At 40.2% G+C, this 25901-nt stretch overlaps 1 protein-coding gene across 7 annotated transcripts in view; it reads left to right on the top strand.

Moving 5' to 3' along the window:
- Positions 1-25901, top strand: part of AGAP1 (ArfGAP with GTPase domain, ankyrin repeat and PH domain 1) — a 365836-nt gene that overhangs the window by 91446 nt on the left and 248489 nt on the right. For all 7 annotated transcript variants that reach the window (XM_082055530.1, XM_082055531.1, XM_082055532.1 and 4 more), the window contains exon 2: positions 18812-18870. In XM_082055530.1, coding sequence (XP_081911656.1) covers positions 18812-18870 — 59 coding nt within the window. The remainder of the gene's footprint in view (positions 1-18811; positions 18871-25901) is intronic.

The following is a 25901-nucleotide window of genomic DNA, read 5'->3' on the forward strand; positions in this document are numbered from 1 at the left end:
TGAAAATTACTGAAAAGAACTTCAATAGCCTTGGAATTACTGCAAGGAGAAAACATCCTGTGCTGAAGGAGTCTTGAAAGAATAGCATCATATTTCTCCTTTATTCTTCATTTTATGTTTAGGGGTAGGTGGGGGATTTTTGTGGTTTGGAGTAGCTGGACTCAGTTTTAGGTATTGCTCTCTTGATAAAGAATCTTCTTTAATATAGCTGGAGGGGCTCAGTCTCCCTATGATTTTTGGCATGGGTATTAAGAGGTTTTTTTTACTGCATTGTTATGGCGTGTTTAATGTGAATGTTTGTCTATAATGCCAGTAGGTGTCTTGTTCATATTCTGGGACAGATGACGGACTTTCTGAGGATCTATTTGGCAAATGATTTCATGGTAACTTCAAAATACTTCACGCTTACTGTGTGTTTGTCGTGTCTAACAGGCAAAGATACTAGCTTTTGAATACAAAATCTGCATCAAAGTATTGGAAACTTATATTGCTTATTCTTATACATAAAATCTTGTCATTCCTAATCTGATTAATCTTTGAGATTTTATTCCTCAAATTTGAATTGCTTGATGTCAGTTTTCTATAGTTTAAAACATGATTTCCAACACTTCCTTTTGAAATTCAGTTGTTTTTTGTTTTTTTAAGAATGATCAATAAGGATTGTAGTGACTTTTCTATATAATATGAAAGATGAAGTGCATGGCTCTGCAGATGGCCTGTTTAGCTATCTGCATTCACCTTTCAACTTTGTAAGCTTGCTTTTTCTCTGTATGAAGATGCCCCCTCCTGTAGTTGTCTTAGCTGCTCTTGGGCTGCAGCTGTCCAGGTCCCCAGTCACTTTGGAAATTTTCTCTTAGCATCCATTGGGGGATGCATGGGAAGATAGTCCTGTGGTTGGATAAGCAGCAGAATTGGTGATTTTTACATTGTTTTGTTTTTTTCTTGTTGGATTTTGTGATAACTTCCACTCATATTTCTCATAGCTTCATGAGTAGTGAGACTTCTACAATGTTTTAGACTTCAAGGAGACAGCTAAATGTATTTTGCAAGTGGTGTCTGATGTGCCAAGTGCACCAGGAGCAGTGGCACTTTTCCTTCTCCCCTTGGCAACAGCTTTTTAGATCAAATGCAAACTGTGGGGGGGGGTGGGTGTGTTTCTTTAACAAGAAAACAGAACTTCAACTGCAGGTTTTGGGCTAATGAGCAGCAGGTGATGGTGAAATCTAAGAGATAATAGGAAAGTAGAGCAACTTTGTAGTTACAAATTTATTTACTACTAACATGCTCAGGTTAGTCTTCTAGTAAACTGCTGTTGAAGTAAAATAAGTTTGGCTGGTGTGAATTAGGACAGCAGATGATGAATATTTGGGCAAGGTGGAGGGACAGGCCTGTGGAATAGTTATCTACATAGGTGGTAAAGCTTAGGTTTATTTGAATAGTAGATCAAAACCTTTAAAGTGCAATGATACAATACTTATAGAGCGATCAGAGATTTTAAGTTCTTGAGGTGTTAGATGTGATCTTGAGTAGATGTTTAATGCAGAGGCACAATTTTCAATTTAAAATCCAGAGTGGTTTTCTTATTCATTGCATTTGTCTCAGACTTTTCCTTCATGGAGACTTGTCTGGACAGAGACTTCTTCATTCAGTAATTCTTTGAGACCCCTCTGTGACTGCCCGCTGTGGTTTGTGGTTTTTTTGTTTGTTTGGTTGGTTCGTTTGTTTTGTTTATAAAATGGAGAAGAACTGTAACTATTTGAAATATTTGAAGGTGGATTGGTGAAATCAATTCAGTAGTCATAGGTGCTACTGACGGGCATGAATAGGTGTATGTTGGGATGATTCTAAAATAATGTGGTGAGACACCCTCCCAAGGCCAATCCTCCCATTTGTCAGCTGGGCGGGATTGAGCTTGCAGCATGCAAGCTTTCTGAAAAACCTCTCATGTGAAAGGCAGCCTGTGTGCCATGGGGATTTTCAGATGATGCTGGCTTGTGCTGCAGTTAATTGTTAATCTAACTCTTTGCTAGATAATTTTGTTCTTTCCTGTTGTGCATTATGATGCCCAAAGCTGTTTAATCGGTAACATAATCTAGGAGTTGTGGTTTGTTTTTTTTTTTTTTTTTCTTTCTCCAGTGTAGCCTTGGCATAATTTCCAATTATGATAATCACTTCAGACTGTGTGTGACAAACATATCTGATTGTATACATACACCTTGCTTAGATATTTAGAAACTGGGATGCAAACAATTACTGATATGTATACTTGGTGTATAGGATAGAAGAGGGCATGTTGAGCATGTACATCAGCTCTAATGATGAGCAGGTTTAATTAAAATTATCTTAGGAGAAGCATCTGGCTGGTATGGAGGCAGCATTTACAGGGCCTGGAGGCACCGGCCGCAGGCAGCAGTGATGGGGGCTTGACAGAGGAGGGTGATTTGACCTGAGCGGGAGGTAAATGTTCATGTTTGTAAATGTCTGGTGTCCAGACATTTTGATAAAAACACTAGGCTTGTGTTCAGCTTTCAATTTTGTAATGCAGCCTAGCAAGATGATCCTGCATGAAATTGCTGCATGCCTTTTTGCTTTTTTCTTAGCGTTTTATTTGTTCTACAGCTTCTGCCAGAGGAAAGGGCAGCATGATTTGCTGTTCTTATTCCATTAGGTTTCCTGATAACCTGCAGCTACAGTGAACTGGCCAGTCCTGAATGATATGTAAATATTATGCACTTGCACTGGAGGCTGGTACCAAGGCAGATAAGGTGAACAATTTGTCATGAAGTATTATTCATCTTATTGTCCGGCTAAGAGGAGAGTGAGGTGGACAATATGAATTACCTGAAAACCATATCCTTTTGCCTTTTTACTGCATATTTTACCAACTGCAAGAACTGTGTTTTGACATAATTACAAGCTCCTAGAGCTGTTCATTCCAGTTTTATTTTTTAGTGGCTATTCTGTTATATACACAGATGTATCTTGTCAGATTGTTAAACTGGTCTCCCTTTCTCCAGAAGTTGGCAGTAATTTGCATAACGTGGTGGAACACCACCTTTTAAAAGCTGATTAATATTCCTGTGAGTCAGCAGAGGCATGAGTAATGGGTGGTTCTCACTTTCCCAAGTGATAAAGGTGAAGTGTTAATTGAAGCCAGCTGATATATGTTGCATTACCCCTGCCTTATATTAAGTGGTCTGGAGACTTGTATTTCAGATGTTCTGAATCACTTATCCAAACCAGTGATTATAAAATGAGTTAGGTTTTCCTTGCTGGTTCTTGTTGGTATTTAGAAAAGAAAATATTTTATTTATCCATAAAGATGGAATAACGCTACCGTTGTGTGGAATGGAGAGATTTCACTGCTGGGAATATCTCAGTTTTTTAGAGTTAGAGCCGGAGACAAAGTCTTGTCCCATTATTCTCCTGAATGTATGTTTAGTAAGCACATCTGCTTAATTTGAAGACTTCTGTATTAAACTATGATAGTTTTGGATTTCCCTAAACAGAACATCCCGAGCAGGAGCGCTCTTCCCAATGCTCTTCTCTGTGAGGTGTGACTTGATCAGTAACATCCAGCTGTGCCTGTGAAGTTTCTTGTCACCTGAGGTGTCTGTGCTGGCACTTAGTGGCTGCTGTGCAGGGAGTAAGAACCTGGGTGCTGCAGAAGAAATTCTTGTACTGTTGAAGTTTGGTTTACGCGAATATCCTGTGGCATTTCAAATAAAGTTACATGCAAACCCACTTCCTAGACAGAGCTTTTCATGACGCTCCATGGGCAGTCAGGCTCTGGCTTGCTTGCACGGTCTCAGTAAAAATGTTGGAAGGACATTGTGCTAAAAATACGTTCTTAACCCTACAGCAGTGGTTCATGTCAGCCTTCCTGAAGGAACGAATCCCTTTTAATTAGTAAGATGGTGAAGTTTATTTTGGGGTTTGCTTTGTTTTCAATTTAGGATGTGAACTCTTATGTACTTAAGCTTAAAAATAAAAAAATCATGTAGCTATGACAGGGCCTGCAACAGCTGTTGGTGGCAGCTGCAGCGTTCACTGTGCTTGTCCCAGTGCCTGCCTTTGCTTGGGAAAAAAATAAATCCATTTAAACTGGGAGGAGGAGCCAAAAATTTGTTTTGATCTGCACCAGTAGCTGACTTGGTGTGCTAAGCACATGTTGTCTCTATATGCTGTCCCAAAGGCAGTTTGAGTCCCCGCCCTTCACCTTTTGGTAGCACCATGGAAAGTTGAACAGAATTTGTCAGACTTGTTTTGACTGCAAAAAATCAGCATGCATCAATTGGGTGAATATGCTGAACCCAGTCTCAGCACTGCTGTCCCTGAGAATAGGATTGTCAAAATATTGGAGATCTGGCTGGCTGGTGCGTGTTGTCCTCTGGTTTGCTCTTTCCTGGTCATAGCCGCAGTGGTTCCAAGTAGCAGAGGGGGATGTGGAGAGGCCAGAAGATTTGCAGAGCACGGTCTTGCTTAGCAGAATCTGAGGCAAGGTCCTCAAATTGAAAAATTGCCACTTTTGCACCCTGAAGATGAAGCTTGCAGTGTGTCACTGGGCTCCAACAAAGCAGCTTTATGCAGGGGTAGAGCTGGTCCCTCTGATGATTTCCAAGTGTGCATTTAGTGTAGCGTGTTCTGCTTTTTGGGTGGTTTTGTTGAGATATGTAGGCTGTAGCTGTTTGCTTTCTGGTTTTCCATTGTACTGCTTCCAAATGACTGTGTTTTATTACAGGTTTAAGGCTCTACTTGATGGTGTTAATTATTTTTTTAAGATCATGTGTGAGTGTTGTTGCTAAAGTAGAGGCTGACACCCTTCATGTTAGCTTTGAAGTGCGTTTTAGATCTTTAAGTGCTTTTGACTTTCATTCTTTTTTCCAAACAAAAACTAATTCTCATAATGAATTTCAGTCGATAATGCAGTTTAGTTTACCTTTGGAAGTGGTACAAAGGTGAAAAATAATAAAAGCCAGGATGGGACAACTGGCCTTCAGCATTCTTTTCCCAGCTCATGAAAAGGCAATAGGAGGTTATGGCATTAATAGTGAACAGAATATGAAGAGAGAGGTTCATTTCTGAAGTTTTTGGATGCCAGGGTTTAGCAAGGAGTCATTTTACAACGTGGCTCACTGGAGTATGTCATAGGTCAAGCTAGAACAGCGTGAAGATGCAACAAGAAGACTTGAGCAAAACTGGATTGTTTTTCCAAATTCTTGTTTTAATGGGGCTCACTTGTGTGTTATAAAAATAATGGGTCCAAAAAGCATTAAAGCAGGTTTGTGAGTGAGAAGGTGCAGGTCTCTTAGGTGTAGCTGAGTTGTTTTCTGATTTCGGAACTCTGCATGGTCTTCTTTAAAGATACCATTTCTAGTACAATAATTTCAGTTTAAAGTACATGCCTGAGGTGATGGGAACCTGATGAAGCTCTGAAAACATGCTTTAGTTTCTTGGCTTCACCCAGGAAGCACAAATGAGAATATAGCCAGAGGGCAAGATTTTTCCAAAAAACGAGACCAGTTTTATTCCTGGATGAATGCTTTTAAAAAATGTAATATTACCAGTTTTAGCAAAGATGAAATTCAGCTTTGTAAACCTCAAATGGAGAAGTATTAGTAAATTGATATTTGTGTATAGCCTGGATTTTTTTTTTTTCTTCCAATAAAATGTCATGGTAGCTCACAGGCACGTCTGCTTCTGCCTCTATTTATGTCCCAGTGATTCGAGGTATTGAACTAATTCTTCACATAACGTGGGGAGATGGGATGTGAGCAAGGCTGGTGTAATGTTTGTAATCAATGTAGTAATGATGGTAATTATTCTTTCTCTCTCTCCTTGCAGACCTGATGGGACATGTCAGACCTTTCAAACGTTATGGTGACTGCTGAGATTTGGAAAGGGTTGATTTTAACATGAGCTCACCTGTGGTTTGCAGCATCCCTTTTGCCAGGGTTCCCTTGTTGCTGCTCCAAAGTGCTGAACGAGTCAACGGTGAGGTGGTTCAGGCTGCCAGGGAGGAGAAGGCAGAGGATTTAGGAGGAGATAGTTGCAGATTTGGGGATTACAGCAATTGATTCGCTTGCTTTCAGCTTCCTGCAAACTCACAGTTCTATCTGTGAGTGGAAGTTGAAAGACGCTTTGTGTTAGAGTTAGTCACAGAGTCTAAAGTTCATCTGACAAATGTTTTGAGTTTCCAAAACTAAATATTTCCTACTTGCATGGATCTGAAGTGCCTTGTAATAGCAGGTCCTTTTTAAATAGGAAGCTGAGGGAGGAAGCTGCTTTTCTAATGGAGCATTTAGTCACACATTACCTTTTTTAACAGTTATGTTGCAAGTAGTTTTAAGGCAAAAGGTAGTGGCAGCGTGGAGTCCTTCCCTCTTTCTTTGCTTTCTCTCTGCTTCAGGACCCTGCCTCTTGCTCAGCTGTGCAGTGTGTTAAGACACAGGTTTTTAGTGGTGTTTTGATGGTCCCAATGTTTTGGTGGTTTCACAGTCTCTTGGGCAAAATGGTAATGAAGTTGAGTAATTGGATGCTATCCTTACTATGGGAGAATAAAAACTAATTGGGCATCTGAAGGGGTGCCTGGGGTGAGTATCTTCACTGCTTCTGTGCGCAGCTGGAGCCGGGTCTGGGTGACACTGCCTGTCCTTGGCTGCCCTCGGGGACACCCTCACCTTGTCCCCTCACCTGAGGGGACAGCGCCACGCAGACACAAACCGGGTGTTTCTGATACCTGCGCCCACCCCTATTTCCTGCTTTTGGTTCTCTATCTCAGCTGCTCAGAAATAAACCTTTCTATCTTAGAGGATCTATTTGCAATTGAAATACAACGGGGCCACTTTTCATTGTTTCCTTGTTGCTGTAACTAAGGCTTTTGCGTTGGTTCCAGCTCAGCGTTAATTCCCATTGAGAGCATGCCTTGGATTGCAGTCGCATTTTTTTTGACATGTGACAAAAGCCTTGTTTAAACACGTTAGATGTGCATCAGGCTAATAAATACATAAAAAAATCAGATTATTTCTCTGGAGAATTCCTCTCATTTATGTGTTTTCCACTAATCATCTCCAAATCTTGCATGGGTGATATCAAGTTAGGGAAAGTGGACTCAGTATTACATACGGTATAGTTAGGGAAAAAAAGGCTCTGTTTTGACAACCAGCATAGCAATCTTGGAGACATGACTTGAGTTCTAAAAAATGTTTTCATAAATGTACTGCATAAACAAGTCATAATTTCCCTTGTGGAGAGGGGAAATATTTTTCTAGATGTACTTCTGTGTAAACACGCTGGACCCATTTTCAATAGCCAGAATCTAAAGAACTGAAAAAGTAAATCAATGATCGTATGATGCCAGAGCGCAGATTTTGATTGGCAAGCAAGAGAGGCCATAAGTCAATTTTGAAGTAATTGAACTTTGATACTGCATATTTTTGCATCTGCATGCTGTGACTGCACCAGATGGTGCAGGGCATCATTGATACCATGCAGAAGAATAAAGCATCCTCGATCGCACCATTGCTCACTTTACAGTCTTGTCTAGCGCTGCTTGCTTGTGAGTTACTTGAGAGGGAAGAATGTTTTGATAACCAGGCATGTGGAAGAGTCTTGGTTTGCAAGCTGAGTTACTACATCACACCCTTTTAACTGAATTGATGTCATCATGACTCCATGGGTGTGATGGGGGGGTAAGTTTGCTTGTGTCTGCATTAGTCACGTTTACAGCATGCAGCCACTGAGCTGAGAAATTGAGAATAAACCTAATAGATGGACAGAGAAATGATGTATTGGGCAACGGTGGATTTGACTTTTATGAGGGAGATCATGCCTCACACTTACTGGAGTTCTTCGTGGGAGGACAAAGGAAACTTGTTTATTTTGATGATGGAAAGAATTATTCTTGCTAGAGACTTGAGCTGAGTTGCCATCAGATATGAGAGGGAGTCATCTAGTGTATATAACTTTTTCAAAACTAGGATATAATGGATAGGAATAAAAAATTGATTTTTTTTTTTTTTTTCCCTTGGAAAAAAACCCGAGCAGGAAGTCTTGGAGGAGTCTGTGCTGCCACCTCTTCTGGTTAAGATATTGAGAAGTGCCCTGGGGAAGGGGATGAAAGAGGGTGCCGATTTACTGTTCATTCAAGGTAGTAAAAAACAGGAGCTGCTTGTGCAGAATTGCAGGAAAATCTCACGATGATTAGCAGTTGATGTACTGGCAGTAGGTTTGGTCCAGGCAAGAGCTGATCTAGCGAAGCACAACAGTGCAGCCTGGGGAGGGAAGGCAAAGATGGATCATCGTGGGAGAGGAGAGAAGCAAAGATGGAATCGCTCTTGGTTATCCCTTCTTACATAAGAATTAAGAAGCGTCTGGTGAAACTTCTAAGAGGCAGATGAAGAAACAGCTCAATAAATTCTTTCTTTTGTTATAATCCAAAAGATAATTGAGCTGTGAGTCCCTGTAGGACCTTGGGAGTGTGAGTCCTTAGCAGACATGCACAGCTATTAGCTGACAGGTAAAATACACGAAGAGCTGTATTTATGTGAAGAGGCTACTTGTGCCTGAACTGCATGTTGAGCTAAATTGGGAGAGCAGGGACAAGGTGTGTGGTACCACCTCGTCTGTTCTTGTTTGCTGCCGACCTGTGTCAGTGTAGGAAGGCAGATGGATTATTAATCTAGAGTCTGGTGTTTGCTACTATTAAGGGTTTGTGCTTTTGTCACTGTTTTCTTAAGCATGACTTGATAGTCCCTTTATCTCCTCCTTATGCCTTTTTTTTTTTTTTTTTTTTCCTCCAGAGTTACTGTGGTTTTGCTCATTTACTGCTATTTACTTCACTTTCTGCTTAGTTTTTGGTGATGCTCAGGTGTTGCCCCAGTATAATCTTTTCTGTGGAATCCCAGTGGTGGAAGTCCTGAGTAGGCTGATTTATTCACTGCATACTTGGTTTTCATTGAGTTTTGTTGCTGTTTGACCTGTAACATAAACATTTTTTCTCTACCAAGTAATCACTAAGTTCCTCTTGTTTATTTTTGCTTTGGTTTTGAGTTACAGCCATTCTTCTCTATCTGAAAAACTGAAAGTCTTTTCAGCCTGCCAAGCAGTTATCTTTTTTTAATCTCTTTTTTGACTTTTTATAAAGCAAGCCAGAAGGAAGAATCCTTTTCTATATAAATTTATGCTGCTCTTTTTATTTCCCTCAGTTAATATTTTTTTTTAATTTGTATTATAACATTCATTCTTCTTTTGCTAAGTGTATCAGCTGTCCCTCTTCATCTTTGATGCGCTGGAGGAAGGTTTGTCATGAATCTTGAGGTTGGAACAAGAAAGGCTAGTTGCTTGTTTGTGCCTGTAGGCAGGCAAGACAACGTAAGCTATGATTTTTGTTTTGTTTTGGATACCTCGGACATCTTTGCTCAGACATGGCTTTAGTCCTGTATTTTCACCACTGGTATTTAACGGTTTTTAAGAAGAGCATCACTCCTGGATGTCTGGAGCATGGCTTGTTACAGCTCAAAATCTTATTGCCAGATTTTCAGTTACTGGCATTTGGGATAATCTTTCCTGTGCTGGCTCCATCCTTCCCTTCAGACAGGAGATGGTATAAAACAGACCTCACCTTTGACACTGACTTGCTTTCTAGCGAGACCCAGCAAAATAAGACATTTACCAAACATTTCATCTCCAGTGGCTTCTTTTTCTTCCTGGATTCCAATACTACTATGGTTACTTGTTTAAGCTGCATTCTCTGAGGCTTTGGTGCTTACAGAAATGCTGTCTATTGCCTGAAAAAAATGATATTTCATCATAGGGCATAGACACAACTTGAGGGATCAGGGCAGCCCAGAGTGCTTGTCGTGAGCAGTGCTGCTTTCTGCTGCTTCTCCTGTTGCAAGAATATCAAGCAATATGGTAGATTTTAGCCATGGGTGTTTGATAGGATTGCTCTAGCTGATATAATTGTAGAAAATATATAAGCCAAGGATGCTTTTTATTCCTCTCCTCTGCTGAGTGTCAGAGCAGCAATATCTCTGGGTTTGCCCAGTGCATGTGCTTGGGAAAAGAGGCTGCAGCGTGCAGGGAAATGAAGGGGGGACGGACGGGGGGTGCAGCCAACTTATTGCAGGTTGGCTGCTTTGTGTGAATCTGCTTTTGCTGGGATGTTTTTTTTGTTGTGCTTAGGTAGTACCTTTCATTAAAAACACCCACCCAACCAACCAAACCACCAAAAAACAAACCACACACAAAAACCCCAACAATAAAAAACCCAGAATAATCTGTAGTTTCAAAGCAGTCATTTACTTTTGCAGTTTTACTGGGGCAGGGAACAGCTTTACTGCAACGATGCTTTAATTTTCTTTTCGTCTGCTTTTTATATTTCTTTCAACTTCTTGTTGTGGTCATCATCACCCTCTTGTGAAGGGGGCCAGCCTGGACTAGTATTTTTCAGTGTCACATTTCTCCAAGGGCTGCTGCTGATTATTAAGGAATGTGCATTTTATTGGAAATAAGTTGTAATCCTGCTCGTCCTCAGTCAGAACATCCCTCTTTGAAGTGTGCTGTGCTTCTCCAATGGCAGAGTTGCCTTAAGTGGTTTTACATGGGGGATTTTAATTTTTCTTCAACAAACCGTGTATCACCTCCAGAAACTGATCCACTGTGAAAATACGGGGAATGTCAAGTTTTTCTTGTTTACTGTGTCATTTATTTAGGCTGTAAGGTGTCTATAATGGAAAACATTCTTCCCTGGGAATATTTTTTGGGGGGGGAGGTGTTGGTTTTTTTAATAGTTTTTTTTATGGTTAGTCTTGCTTGGAGCTGTGTTATATTTAAGGACAAAACAAATCTTTTTGTTGGTGTTTTATATAAAACTTTAAGTACAAAGCTGATTTGAGAATATACTTGCAAACATTATACATCATCTCAGTCCTGTTGTAGGAGCCTGGGACTGTCTCCAGTTGTGGAAGCCATGGAGATAATGTCTTTGAAACCACCCCAAAGCCTTGTGCTCAGTGAGGTGTAATATAGCCACAGGTGTAAGAGAGGTGAGGGGAAAAGTGGAAATATTAGCAGCACTAAAATACTAAATTCAAAACAGAACCCAAGTGCTGTGATGGCAGAGAAGTGCTCCGAAATTCCCGTGCCTGAAAGTGTATTTTAGGAAGGGCTGACTCGCTGGCTGTGAAGGTTGTGTAGCTCTTTCCATCACCCGTCCTCCTCTTGTTTCCATGGCAGCACAAAGGATAATGCTGTTGCAGCTGCTATTGGAAAATAGATTTTGGGTTTGACCTAAATATCTATTTAATGCATTTCTCAGTTACAGGGCATGGTTTTTCAGATGTTAAATATACGTGTGACTCTAATGAGTTTCGGTTGAAGTGCCTTACGCCTTAAAGAAGCTGAGCTTAGAGCTTTTTCTGTCTTACAATTAGCAAGTAGGTATTTCCAGTGATGAATCTGAGCAGCAGTAAACAATTATGTTGGAACTGTAAGAGCGCTTGGGATTTTATTCTTTCTGACAACGCTGGGAGGGGTGAGGGAGTTGTTTAAACTGGCAGCTCACAAAAATCCCTCTTGTTTTAGGGTTGTAATTGAATTGCTTTGTGGCAATTTTCGTGACTTCTTCTGCAATGTGTGTATTAATCCCGTTAATGAAGTGTAAATACGCTGTTGTGCGCGATGGGATGTGACTTCCCGGTGCTCTCACCAGAGCCTGGATGGAGTTCTGAGCTGGAGCTGGGAGGGGATAGAGCCACATCACAGTTCTGCTCTTGGGTTAAACTGCGTATAAGGAAGAAATGACACTTCTGCAACTCAGGGAAAAAGGGGATTTTCAAACTATGGATTTGCATAGTTGCAGCAATAACTTCTAGCTAAAGCACAGAGGAAAGCCATATAATTTATAATTCTATAAAACTGAGCGAGTAGGGAGGAAAAAACTTTTCCTGGTTCTGATCTGGAGGGTTTTCTAAAAAATTTAGTTATTATTGCTTTTAACTGTATACAGAATTGAATGCATAAGCAGAGAGGATCCATATCAAAAGCTGAGCGATTTATTTCTTTATTTAAAAAACAGGTAAAAGATGAATGTGAAAATTAATATATAAAAAGGCTCTTTTGAAATGTGACATGCTCTTCCGAATAATATTCTATGCAAAGCTTAAAAATAAGCAGAATATTTTTCTGCTGGACTGCATTGGAACTGAGTTGATGCTTTGACTTGAAATGCTGGGGGCTGAGTGTGAGAGAATGTGTGCTGGGAGATTACCCCTCCTCTGAAAAATGCATGTTTTATTAGTATCACAAGTCTCAACCCAAAAGTGGCATGTTTTGCCTCTTTGCTGAGAAAATGAGCACACAAGCTTTGGGAAACGCTTTCTAAAAGTGCTCCTTTGATACGGCTCCAAAAGAGAGATGCGTGGTTTTATCTGCAGCTTTGTGGGCGTGTGGGGACTTGTAGGAATATTTTCCTGTACCTGTTCCCTCTCAGGTTTTGATTTCAAAGCTGGAAATAACTCTACATATTGCTTGTAATGCAGAAATGATTGAGGAGGGATCAGGGTGTGATGCGGTTTTTGGTACTTGAACTTCGTGCATTTTTGAGGGCTCCTGTTCTTATCAAAAAGAAAAAGATCTTTTGCTGAGGGTTCCAGAGAAATCCCTTGGCTTTTTTTTTTCTTTTTTTTTTTTTTTTTTTAATAGCTTTTCCTTATTTAAAAGGATGGCAAAGGGACTTTGGGATAGCCTAAGGGAAGCTCTTACTAAGAAGCTTTCCAAGAATTATGGAAGATTTAAGCCTTTTCATGTCATACTGCAGAGACATCTGCCTACTCTTCACTCATCCCTCCTTTTGGACAGGTTTGCCATTAGGTTTTCATCTCAATCAGACGCAAAGAAATCTGTGAGCTTCTCAGGATTAAATTGCTAGTCAAGGGTGAACTATTTCAGTGACAATAAGAGACAAAACAAGGTTAGTGGAGCGAGGGCTGGTGCAGTATGAGGGACAAAGCAAAGGCTTCTGTGCTGGCACTGCTGGCGGTAGGATGTAGATTGGTGTGATGGTCTTGGGACAGCTCAGGTTCTCCCAAAATACTAATCAACAGATAGATTTCATTGCCTTGTGGGAATTTTTTTAAGCAGGAAGGACCCAAATGATGGCGAGGGTGGTATAAATCTAATCAGCCTAAGTTAAAAGTATTTACTTTGTAGTCTGATTAGCTGCCTTGCTGCTTTGCCCATGGCGGTGGATGCAGTTCATTTGTGTTAGCAGAGGGCTTTCGGCGTTAAAAATCAAGTATGAGACGAAACAGGTTGCTGAACACCTAAGACAGGCTTTTCCTGTGGTTATTTCTGTAATTGCTATGAAAATTCTGACGTTTTCACATGACTTCCTTCCCCTCTTCTGAATCAGGACAGTTGAATTGACCTTAAAGATGTTGTCTCTCAATAATGTTGTTCTGCTAATATCTATGTAGTTTTTGGTGGTTGTTGCTGGGTTTGCAGAAGGAAATTTGTTTTTCTGTTGGAAAACTTAATTCTAAGCAGGACTTTCATATACAGAGTGTTGAAACAGTCAGATGTTCTTGCTGTGCTGGGCCATGGAGAACATGAATCTTGCCAGCAGTGGCCATCAAGTCCCAAGATTTTACCCCAATGTTGTGCTAAGGGGGAACCAAAGCAGCATGTACACCTCTTTCTTAATATTAGAACTAGTAGAGAAGGTTCCCCTGGCCGGACCCGAGGTGCTGAACTGAGGTTTTAAAATAGCCAAGGACCTTATTGTAGTTTGTGCTTTGATGTAATGTTGTGTAAGTGAAACTAAGAAATTCTAAATGTGGTGGTGGAAATTAGGAAAAAGAAATATGAAAAAAATAAAGGCTATTTTGTGCAAAAGTAAACTTGGTGAAGAAAGTGCAACTTAAACTATCTTCTTGATGCACATTTTAAAAATACATGATTGACACCATACATATTTGAAGCTTTTGATCATTGATGCAGAAGTTAAATGAACAGGACATACAACTGTGATTAATTATTGACAAAAGTAATTTATTTCATATGTATAGTCTGTAGTTAGATATGAAGGTTGAATTCACTTGAATTCCAAAGTCAGAAAGTAATGTAAACAAGACTCCAGTTGATCAACTTCATCCATGTGGTTCTGTTTATTATGCAAATCTCTTCCAATATGTTTAAATCGACATGCAGTAGTGGGGTTTTTGTTTCTTCAGCAGAGTATGTTTGTGGACTACCCAATGTGGGCTTTGCGTGCCGCAGTCTGCATCCAATGTTTCATAGTCATGTTGGAGCTGTAAGTTAGCTTTCTTTATTATTTAAAAAAAAAAATCCTCTAGCTTGTTTGTCATGTTCTATCTGTGAGTATTTGACCTTTTCACCTTGACTTCCATGGGTTTTGAGATTAACTTGGAATAAATGACTCTTTTCTGAGGCATTTGTCCTAGAACCGCATGGGTTAGCTGGGTACTTTGATGTCCATACAAATGATGGTACTTGAACCTCTTTTTACATAAGAGACCAGATGCTGTTTCATGACATGTTCTGCTTTTAACTGTCATTATTCCTTGTAAACATGCCAGTTTAAATTATACCGGGGAGAGAAGATTAACTCGTTGATCTCCTAATAAATCTGGGGGGTTTTGGTTTGTTTTTTGTTTTGTTTTGCTTTTTATAAAAGGGAAATGGAAGGCCTTCTATAATTTAACTGAAAATTGAAGATAATAGTATTGTGAAATTTTAGTTTAAATTAGTTGGGTTGAGGTCAAGCGTGTATTTTTAACAGGCCCATTTTTGCAATAAAATGGTATTTCAAATATTCTCAAGTGTTTTGGACACTCAAAACACCTGTATATAACAATAACAGGGTACTTAACAAAAAGGAGGAGGCAGCTGTGTCAAGAAGTCTAGCACCTTGTCAAGTTAGTGGTATTATATTTCTTTTACCCTATAGCTGATCAGAATTAAAATGCATGTATTTCCCATATGGAGGGTACTGGATGTCTGAGTTTGTTTTGGAAGGTCATTGTGTGGGTTCTGGATGCAGTTCAATGAAAGAAGGACCAAGCAGGGTGAATATCATCCATGCCCTTGGGCCGGATCACTCTTCCTCTCGCCAACTTTCTGCTTTGTCTTTTGGCCTCTTGGCTTTTTGGAAATTTGCCTTTCATTGCCTCTCCTGTCTAATTTCTGCTTTTGCAATGTACAGATATTAAAAAATAATATTAAAGGTTATTTTTAAAAGTGACAGGGCTTCTGATGTTCTTGTTACCCTTGTGAGTCTACTCCTGGGCTTAAATGGTAGACTTTTTGCAGTTCTCCAGCTCGGTAGCAGTAGCAGTGATCTGCTCACCTGTCTCTTTAATCTTCTGTGCTGATAAAATCCAGTGCTGCTTTTTTTTATTGAAGCTTGTTGACATTAATGGAGAGTTCTCCTATTTTGTTCCTTGCACACACACCCCCGCCAGTCGGGCATCATACTTGCCTGACACTGATGATTTTCTTCAACTCCTGAGAATCTGGAGATCAGCTGGGACCTCCTCATGTTGTACGGCCTTGGCTTGCTCTTTCTGCTGCTGAGTCTTGCAGATAAGTGGCAAGTTTATTTTTTCTCTGTTTATCCATCTTTTGCAGATAGTAATGAAGAAAGGAATAACGTGTGCACAGGTATGGGGAAGGGAGAAGCTGGCCTGTTCAAATCATGCTGTACAAACATATCATCAAACTATACAAATTTGTAGTTCTGGAATTGTCAGGAAAAAGTGTTTTGGAACAGAGCTATGGAATATAAAAGGTACTTGGGGTTATGAAGAGGAATGCAGGGTATTGTCTGTCGTGCAGTTACATGTAATTTGTACTTAATCAAAACTGTTTCATGGACTCGGTCTTAACTGGAGTAGTCTTTCGTAATCTGATATCCAAGTTTTTGTGCGATAAAATGTGGATTTTACTTGTTAGCCGTGATGTAATGTTGCTGTGATACAGAGGCTATCAGTGTAATTATCAGCTGATGAATGAGTTCCGTTTAGAGAGAAAATAAAGTGGTTATCCAAAGCATCAGAAATGTAGGTGCAAGTTAGTTGATATCTTTACTGAGCAGGGAGCAAGGGTTAAACATGCAACGATATAATTTGAATCAGCACTTGCAAGTTTTCATGCATTTGAAATAAATGTGAATCTGTATTAGTGTTCCACAAATGATGCACAAAAGAAGTTTAAGTTACAGAAACATCACTTGGGAAATCAGTACTTTATGTCCTGAAGAAATAGGTTTGTGTGGAAAGCAACTGTTTGGGTTGTTGGTTTCTCCATCACGGTTGGGTTGGATGGCAATTTCTGCTCCTTTTCCACTACTTCTTAAGACAGCAATAGTTCAAAGCAAAACCACAAGAAGTGGTAGTTTACAGGCAGGATAAGTTAGGGAAGAATTCCTCTTATGCTAAAGGCCTTAACAGGTTTCTGTAGGCATTTTGGTTCCTGCAGTTTGTTGCTCTGCGGACTTCCCAGTAGAAGGAAACTGCTGTAGCTGAATCTTTGGCCTGACCTGGTACACTAAATAATACGTTTTCCAGCTGCACTGAATTACTTAAAAAGGGGGAAATGTTTTTGGAGGACTGTAGCAGTCCTTCAAACCACAGTTCATCCTTTGCCATCCTCTCTGTCCTCATCTTTCCCTTTCTTGGCTTGAAGCCTTGGTTTGGTCTGAGACTGATGTTGTTTGACAAACAGTTGTCTATTACTGCAACATAAACAGCTCTGTCTGAGCTCAGAGTGAGGGGGTAACTAGAGTTATTTCATGCTGCTTCAAGTCATTGTTACCTGTTAATTGCAGTTGTGATGTTTAGTTCTGAAATGCTTATTTTGCTTTTCCCAAGCATATTTAGTAATCTGTGGGTTTCCTCCTATGGTAAGAAATGCTGATAGGCTCATTGAGGAAAAAATAATATTTACAAGCAGTTTTTGCTTTCTTAAACCTTTTAGGTAAACCAGACTTGGCAAACATTGGGTTGTGGAAAAATGATTTGTTTGGTGCTTCATGGTCAGGCCTGACTAACATAAGACACTTGTTTTAACTGGTATACATATGTATGTCTATATATATATATATATATAGACATCAACCTGGGACTTCAGGTTTTGATCAAATCGGACTTGTTCAGATCGTGCAGCAGGAGCCTAATGACCATGATGTCTTCTCTTGCAGCTGGAATACCAAAAGGTTAACCCCAGTCTTAAGAGCATCTTAATCTGAGCCTTTGGTTTTCCTGCTCCTTCCAGTGAATGAGTGGGAGTCAGCTCAAGATTGTAATATAGCCAAATACTTGTTCTTTTTGAAGTGTTTTCATGTAAATACACATGTTCTGCTACTACACACAAGCTTCTATTTCTAGCTGAAATGTAAAGTGATGAGATAAATAAAGATGGAGGAGGCTTCCTAAATCATGGCTAATACATCTTTGTAATGTTAAGCAAAAATAATATGTTTAGTGGGGAACAGAGAGAGAATGCAAAATACAGGTTTGTTTTGAAATTGTTTTAGTTAGACCCTAGAAAGCTTGCTTAGAGCTGGCAGTTTCTTAAGTTAGTGAGGATGCCATTGGGGTAGGAAAGTGCTTCTCACTTCTTTACTGTCTGCATCAGAGATGTAATGAAATAGGCTTCTCCTTTTCCTGACTGGTGTATGGCCTGCAAAACCTTTGGTTGCTTATGGACAATGGGGGCAGCTGTAACTTTTCACCTGTTTTTTCCTATGATATTAGGAATTGATTGTAACATTGCGACTTCTTCAGTGCTGTTTAGTTACTGTGGAGCTGCATCTGATCTGCCTGGTAGGAGCATTCTGTGCATGAGAGATGCAGTAGTTTGTCTGGTTTGCAAAGTTTTGGAGAGGGTTAAATCAGCATTCGTTGTAATGCTGCTCAAATTTGTAATGGAAATGTCATTATCTGTTTGCTTTCAGTTGACTAGACCTTTACAGAAGGAAAAAAATGATAAATGTTTTTGGAGGTAGAAGAACAGAGCATTGCTTCTCCTTTTTTTGGTGCGGGATTGTCAGTGAGGCTGGACCTGGCTGTAGCCCTAAGGACTTTGTTTCTGTTGCTAGAATGATGAATTTAACTTGCTAATTTTCCAGAAGTCACCCCCTCCTTCCCACTGTAGCTTTTTATTTAATTGTATTGTAAATGGCTCTGTGGTTTATTTCTGTCTAGATTGTACTACTGAAAAATTGCATATTTCTAGAATAAACACATATTCTCCCTTCCCTGGGCAGGGGTGTTACCACTGACACTGGTTGTTGCAGTTGTTGACATTAAACATGATGTGCAGTATAAAATAGCATTTTTAGAATGGACAAATATTCTCGTTTACCTGGGTGAAGTTAGAGCTGATGGTGGCAACCGCAGTTGTTGACATTGAGCCTGATGAACAGTCCAAGGCTTTTCCTGTAGACAAGAAACGTGTTGTGGTGGATGGGAAGCAGTTTAATTGTGTACAGACTGGAAGAGTCTTTTCACAACCCTGAAGGACTGGAGTTAGTTTGAGGTTGTGAATGCCAGTGGAGAGGATAGAGCTAGACTTGCTACACAGAGAGCCTCCATTCTGCAGAAGGTTAATTTCTGGTATTCTTGAATTTTTGTATAATTTATCCAAGCTCCTAGTGTTTTTCAGGTTGGACTGTCAGTCTTGTAAGGTCGAATGTGACTTTTGATCTCAAAGCCTTAACATGAAATTCTGTGTGCCAGACCATTAAATGTCGTTGTACTAATTTTCTGAATGTTGTTCACTCTTACAGATGCCTTTGTAAATAGCCAAGAATGGACACTAAGCCGGTCTGTACCAGAACTGAAAGTGGTGAGTTTATATTTACTTTCATCTCTGAAAAACATCCTGACAATGTTACATACAAGTGACAATCTTGTAAGTTTCACTAAATCTACTGTCAGGAAGAAGGTATAGAAAGCAGTTTTTAAAAGTAAAGCATTTTTCTTCGAAAGAACTATCTTTATTAAGTTTATTTATCTCCTATTTTTATAATCATACTTCAAAGAGCTATTTGTATTTTATTGCTGGTTTGACTTGTTTGGCTACGTGAATCCACTTCCTAGGGTGCTCTTCTCAGTAGGGAAGTCTTACCCTTGTGTAAGAGGGGGAAGTGGACGTTAGCAGGTGATATATAAAGCTCCTTTTATCTCACTGTAGTAATATGCACAATTTATTTGAGGACAAAATATCTTTTCTCACTCTCTTAGAAAAACTTAACTGAATTTCTACTAAATTAAAAAAATAGAGTATTTTGAAGGTATACATAGTGAATCAAAACCTACATTTTTCCTATAAGAACGAGCTGTGATTTAACAGCTACTTACAATAACTTTTCCCTTGGCTGAGCCGTTTTCTATATAGGTGGAAGAAATGCCAGAATAGCACAGAGACAGACTGGAGGAATTTCCCAAATTTGCCCTTTAATTATTATGAACATGGAGGCTGGGGATGGTGGCTGGAACGTCCTTGTGGGTTTTGAACCAGCAGCTTGTCAAGCCAGCAGCACAGGGTTGTTGAGGCCAAATTACTGTGATTTTTTGCCATGTGCAAGTCCAGATTTAATGAAACACAGTCGGTTTCTCAAACCCTACAAAATGACTGTGGTACTCAAGATACAGAGCTTGGTAACACCTTTGGTAGGTGTCTGTCCCCAGCTCCTGTTGTCCAGCTGTCACTGGATGAGCTGCCCCAATCCAAGCACCCGTTTGCTGAGTGGCAAAGTGAATCAGGAAAAACCACCTGAGTTTGAGAGTGGGCAGCTGGAGCCGTGCTTCACTACCCCGCTTCTTAGGTGGTAGATGCCTTCTTCCAAATCTGAGTTGATCATAGTGTTTATGGGGGTGAGACAAAGCATAGATCAAACTTAATGTGATAAATGCACTGATACAGAATGGCATTTTAATTGAAGCGGCTTCCTTGTGACTGGAGTGATGTTTCTGGTTTCATTTCTGCAGTGCACAGGTAGAAGAAAAGTAGGGTAATCAGTGGATGTAACTACATCATACAGGAGAGGCCTGCAGAGGGTCACCAGATTCACTTTAACTGATGGTCTAATTTGGAAGACAAGTACCTCCCACAATAATATACTACGAATTTAGGACTGTGAGGAGTTGGTTGGATACAAATCCAGTTCACTGTGGTATTAGGTGGCTTATGCTGAGGAGGATCTACAGAGGGTTTCCTTGTTCATCCCTTCCCCTTCTCTTAGCCCAACCAATTCACAACAGCCACCAGTGAACTTAAGGCTTGCAGGTGAGACCAAAGCTGTAGTTTTTATGTGTTGTAATGCAGAACACAAACAATTGCTGAGCGTTAGGTAATGGTCTCGGGGTACAGGCGGTTCCTGTGATACCATGGCTGCATTATGTGAATACTTGCCTTGGGTATCTCACCCTGTGTTGTCTGAACCACTGGTAGGAAAATAAACTTTTGTGCAGCTGCTGTAGAAAATTGATTTTAAGCGGTCAGCATGCACGAGCTGGCTAAAGCTTCAGTTTGTATAATCCTAGATAAAAGCAGAACTCTTACCATTACAAAAGTAATAATTTGATTATACCACTGCAAATTATTGAAGGCGGCAGCACCAGCTGTGTCTGTGAACTTGTGCTCTAGCAGGAAGGGCAAATTCGGAGTTTCATCTGACATCTGCTCTGCCCTCCCTGTGCGTCTGCCCTTGGGTTGGAGTTGGTGCAGGGACTCATCTCTGTGTCCCTCACCTGCAACCAGCCTCATCGTCAGCTCTGGTGTACACCCGAGGAGGAAAAGGGACACATTAAAAGCCAAACCTGCTGCTTTTGCCACTGCGCTCATTGTGCTCACTGCTAAGGATGGGGATGTTGATGGGGATGTTGGCAGCATGGGAAGTGTGGAGTGTTTGCTCCTGTGGCTATGCAGGGCAGGGGGAGAGAGGAGCCTTAATGTTGCAGTGTTAGGAAGGAGCCCCAGCTTTAGCTTCCTAAGCAGGCTAAAGCCTGCAGAGGATGGTTAGTAGCTCATCGGGAGAGCTTGTCTTCTCTATAGGGGCTAGGAGGTCCTCAGATTGAGGCTGGAAATTGACTATGGGAAGGCAGAGGAAGCACACAGGGTTTCAATAAAGAAAAGCTGATGGATGTATTTATACATTTGAGGAAAGAATACCAGTCTTTGCTTCCTTTTTTTAGCAGTATACATTTGGCTTGGTTGCTTTCCAGTTTTCAGAAGGATACTTGTGTGCTAGGCCAGCTGGGTGAGCCCAGTCCATTGCCGGAGACATGGTGCTATTCCAGCATCCCGTTTGTCCAGATGTAAAATAAGAATGTGTTAGGCAGAATAAATAAGAGATCTTTTTGGACAAAATCATTTAATTTGTTCCAATAAAAATATGCGAAGTGCAGTCAGGCTTCTGTGCTGGATAGCTATAAAATGTCAAATGCCATCAATATATTTATGCATTTTTACAAACTGGCTTTAGTAGGATGTGGGCATAGTGGTTTGGGTTTGCTTTACAGCATGTCTGGCACATGCAAATAAATAATTCAGTGTTGCACTAGTCAGAACTGGCAGAGCTTTGCGCTGTAGGCTTGTTAGCTGAATTTTCTCATTTCTGAGTGGGGTTAGAGTGTTCTGTAACATGCTTGTCAATAACTTTGTGTATTTCGTATGTATCTATAAACAAATAGATATTACTCAGATTGTGTATAAAACATGGGAGACAGGAATATGACTACTGTAAAAACATGCTGGCGTATTTGTCATACTGTGGGGGATCATCCTTAAAACAATTATTAATCCTGATTAAGAGAGTCATTGTATTAGAAGTCAGACTTCTTCAGGGTAAAGCTTATTGCTTCTGGTTTTCAGAGGTTAATAGTGTGCAGAGACCTGCAGTAGTAATGCCAAGCACTGCACCGAACAACAGAAGGCAAATACTGCTGGATTTTAATTTCATGAACTGATTTCATAGCTCATAGGAAGGAGATGGCAGCCTTGTCTCTTCAGATTCAGGCACTGAGGGAAGATCTGAAGGAATTCTCTCTCTTACCAGATGAAAAGAGGAGGAGGTCACTGTCTCCTGACTGCTTTCTGCAGTCATTGTCTAGGGAAAAAATAAAGCTGTGCTGCAAATGTAGATTTCTGTAGTCACGTTTGAGGAACCTTGCTTGGGGTTCATGTGACTTTTGAGAAGTTAACATTAGCACTCCCAGACAAAACTGTGTTAATGCTTTTATTCATGTTAATTTTTCAACATTCAAGCTCCTAAAGAACTTTTGACAGTTCAGTGGGTAGCTTGAAACTGATTAAAAATACAAATCCAGGAACTGCTCTATTAAGAAACAAGTAAGTATTCTGATCAAGAAAATCAGTCCTATATTATCTTTAAAACATGAATGCTTTCTGCTCTCAATCTTGAGAAAACGTATGGACGTGAATAACAGGAGAAAGAGGGAGGAAATACACTGCATCTCTTTGAAGATTGAGTTTTAATAATATATGTTAAGTGAAGAAGGCTCTAGTTTACTATATGAGTTAGTGAAGAGGTTTCTTAATTGAAATACACATCTTGCTCCCCCTGTTTGCTGCGTTCTGCATCAGTTTGTAGCATCACATTTTATAATGCTCTTCTGGCCAGGTGCTTTTGTCTCTCTGGGTGCCTATAAGGAGGAACATACCGGAGAAACTCAAGTGCTGTATAATTACATATGCCAATGTGGTATTTGGGATACAGGGAAAAAAAAAAAGGTATTTTTCATGTCACTAAATGTCTTTCAAATATTTGGGGTCTCTGGTTAAATACAGTAACACATCCCAGCCATGGGTGAAGGACTTGGCATGTTTGCTCTCCCTGGAGCCCAAGTTGATGCTTTTCTGTCCCTGACAGTTTTGCCCTCTGAATGGTGATGGTTTTGGCACTGGTATAGTATAAAATAGCATTAATTTGCATACATGCAGGACTAGTCACTTGTAGGTGAAGGTTTCTGTATCTGCTGTGAAGGTGTTTTTGATTATATCTCCTGATCTAATGGAGGTTTTTTGTGGGTATGTTGGTGCTACACTGGTTGGCTACAGGTAGGTTAGAGACGGCTTTGGTATGTTGCTACTTCTGAAGTGGAAACACAAAATACTCTTCTTTGTCATTACTTTCCTAGCAAACCTATGCAAAGTTTGCTTGCTTTCCAGTTCTTCAGAAATTGTTTTGCTCAGAAAGGGCCTTAGCCCAACTGTTCATCTGCAGAGGAAACTGCCCAAGTTGCATGTCTACTCGACTGATTCACAGATGGGATTTTTGGTTTGTTTGTCGTTTTTGGCCCAGACTGCCATAATAAGGTGCTGGTGGGGTTGGACAAGAGGGAGATACTTGCCTTGGGAATGTGATGTTCAGTTTGTGCTCTGCGGTGAAGCTGCTGCTGTCGTGAATCCAGCCCATTGACAAGCTACATGCTAAAGAGGCAACTAGCCAGCAGTTTAGTTAGTTTCTTTATAAAAAATCGAAAATCTATTTATAGTTAGCTTATAAAAAATAGAAATCTGGAAAACTGTGTCTTAACCAAATGTATTTGCCATTTTAGGAAACATAAGTAGAAAACTTACTGTATTTTATTGGCATATAACAGAGGGAAAAGTCATTCACTTAAGAGATTTCTTGATGCTTTGGGGTTAAAGGACATATGTTAGAGATGGTCTTTCTTCCTCTTACCTCTCACTTAATATATGGTTCAACATTGGGGAGAGCTGAAATGGGACCTGTGATTAAGTTAAGCATTCAGAATGGAGATAAAGGATTTGGATGTCAGTGCCATAAATATTGCTTTAGTTTTTGTTCTTTGTACAGGTGGAAGTCCCAAGCTGTTTTTCCATCTTTCTGACTATCTACTCTGTACATTGAATGGGTGAACTGAGGATCAGTGTGATTTAAAAAAAATCAGCAAATGAATATTTTATGTTTTCTTGTGCCATACACTGTCTTAGGGCTTTGCTTACTGTCCACTCTTGATACAGCAACTCGTTTCTGTATTAAGTTTGCTTTAGGTTTTGTCACTTAATTTTCAGTGACACACCATATACTTTCCCAGTGCATCTGTGAGACTAAAGAAGAATTTTGGAAATGCGGGTGCTGGAGAGAGAGTGGGTTTTTTTTTTTTTTTTCCTATTAGCTTGTCCTCAAGGTGAAAGATGTTGAGCCAGAATCCCACCACACGTGTGCCCACATCACTCATCCCAGCTGTTGGCTCTCTCATGTTGGCAAAATGTGGAAGTCATAGTGACCTCATGGTGTAGCTTTTCTGAGTAGATTGCCCAGAGAACTTAAATGATCTGTGTACCCAAAACGTTTATTTACTCAAACTAAGAGACCTTCTTTGTAGACTCTGTTCCAAAACATTTGTCTTCAGCAAGTAAGTGTGAGCATCTTGCAGCCTCAGTCACGTTGCAGTCTGACTTGCTTGCAAAACAGGGTATGCAGAGCATACTGATGATTTACAATGTCTGAGGCATCAGCTGTATGCTTGTATTGGTGTTTAGCATCCTGTGTGAAGAAGTTTGTCAGGTAGACGAAGCCAGGCATCTATAGAAGTTACCCTTCGCCCTGAAAGAGTATCAGTTGCTTTTTCTTTTCTGTGAAGTTGCAACAATACGTCTTTTTAAGAGGGTATCTTTTGTAACTTCTTTTTCTCTGGATTCCAAGCAAAGCTTTTGAGTCTTGAAGGTGAAAATGGATCTGATGAATAGTTTTATCTCAGTCAGACCTAAACGAAGCTCTGTGGTGTGTTTCCAGAGCATTGTCCCATGGAAGTGAGGTCTGGGGCATTTGCCTCTGTCATGTATCTTGCACCCACTTTTAGATGTAGATATCTCTGTACATACTAGGACAGCCCAAGTTAGATTAAAAGCTTCTAGTATGGTACACTGGTTTAAACACTCTTCAAAGTCAGTGCAGAGCCCAAGGAACAGACGTGTTGTCTAACCACTTGGGCTGTGGCTTCATTTTTATTTTTGAGAGACTGCTCTTCAATAGCAGCTATGCTTACAGTGGCTTTCTTGGTTTATATTTATTTTCATGCCTTTTTTAAAATTGTAAATTACAGACTGTTTTCTGTCTAATTTCTTTCCTGCAAAGGTGAACAAGGAGAAGGTGAAGCATGGGACCTGATGTCTCTTCTTCTCTCTGCCTTTTCTGCCCTGCACCACCCCCAAGTTAGATCATGGTTTTTTTCTTGTTTGCTGTTACTTTTGAAATCTGTTTTGGAGTTCCTGGTTTTTCTTTTTTCCTCCACTGTAGCTCACCCTGTTCATCACACTTAACGCCCCTGCTGTCATAAGGGCTGGAGGGTGACGCCTTCCATTTGCTCTTTGCCTAAGCTGCTGCTTTATCTGAGATGTTCTTGCACATCAGCTGTAGAGATAAAGTGGGCATTCTTTGCAGCACTGGTATCCTTGTCTTAATTAAAGGTTATTCTGGGTTGTAAAGAACGAATAATTGTTTTCCTTCCCCTCCCACCCCTCAACTCCAAAACTGTCATTGGGTTATTTTAAGGCAGCTCCATGATGTTGGTTTAAGTAATTTTTGATAAGGAGGATAGTTTCTCCCTAGTTATGGTTATGAAAATGGAGCAGAGAGTGTGTATTAATGCGTGACTTGTCCATGCTGCCTCTATTTGGCAAACTCAGACAGATCAGCAGAGTTCATCCACTCTCCAGGGATCTTATGTTCCGAACCTTTTGGTTAGGGTCAAGATAAACATGTAAGAACAGAGTGGGCTTATGTTTGTTTAAAGGATGAAATCAGTTCCCATCTCCTCCCCCAGAAACTGAATAAGCAGAGTTATGTTCAACAGGGAGATCTGAATAAGCAGATGACAACTGAG

Source organism: Streptopelia decaocto (assembly GCF_964273445.1).
Source record: "Streptopelia decaocto genome assembly, chromosome: 6".
Classification (NCBI taxonomy): Eukaryota; Metazoa; Chordata; class Aves; order Columbiformes; family Columbidae; genus Streptopelia; species Streptopelia decaocto.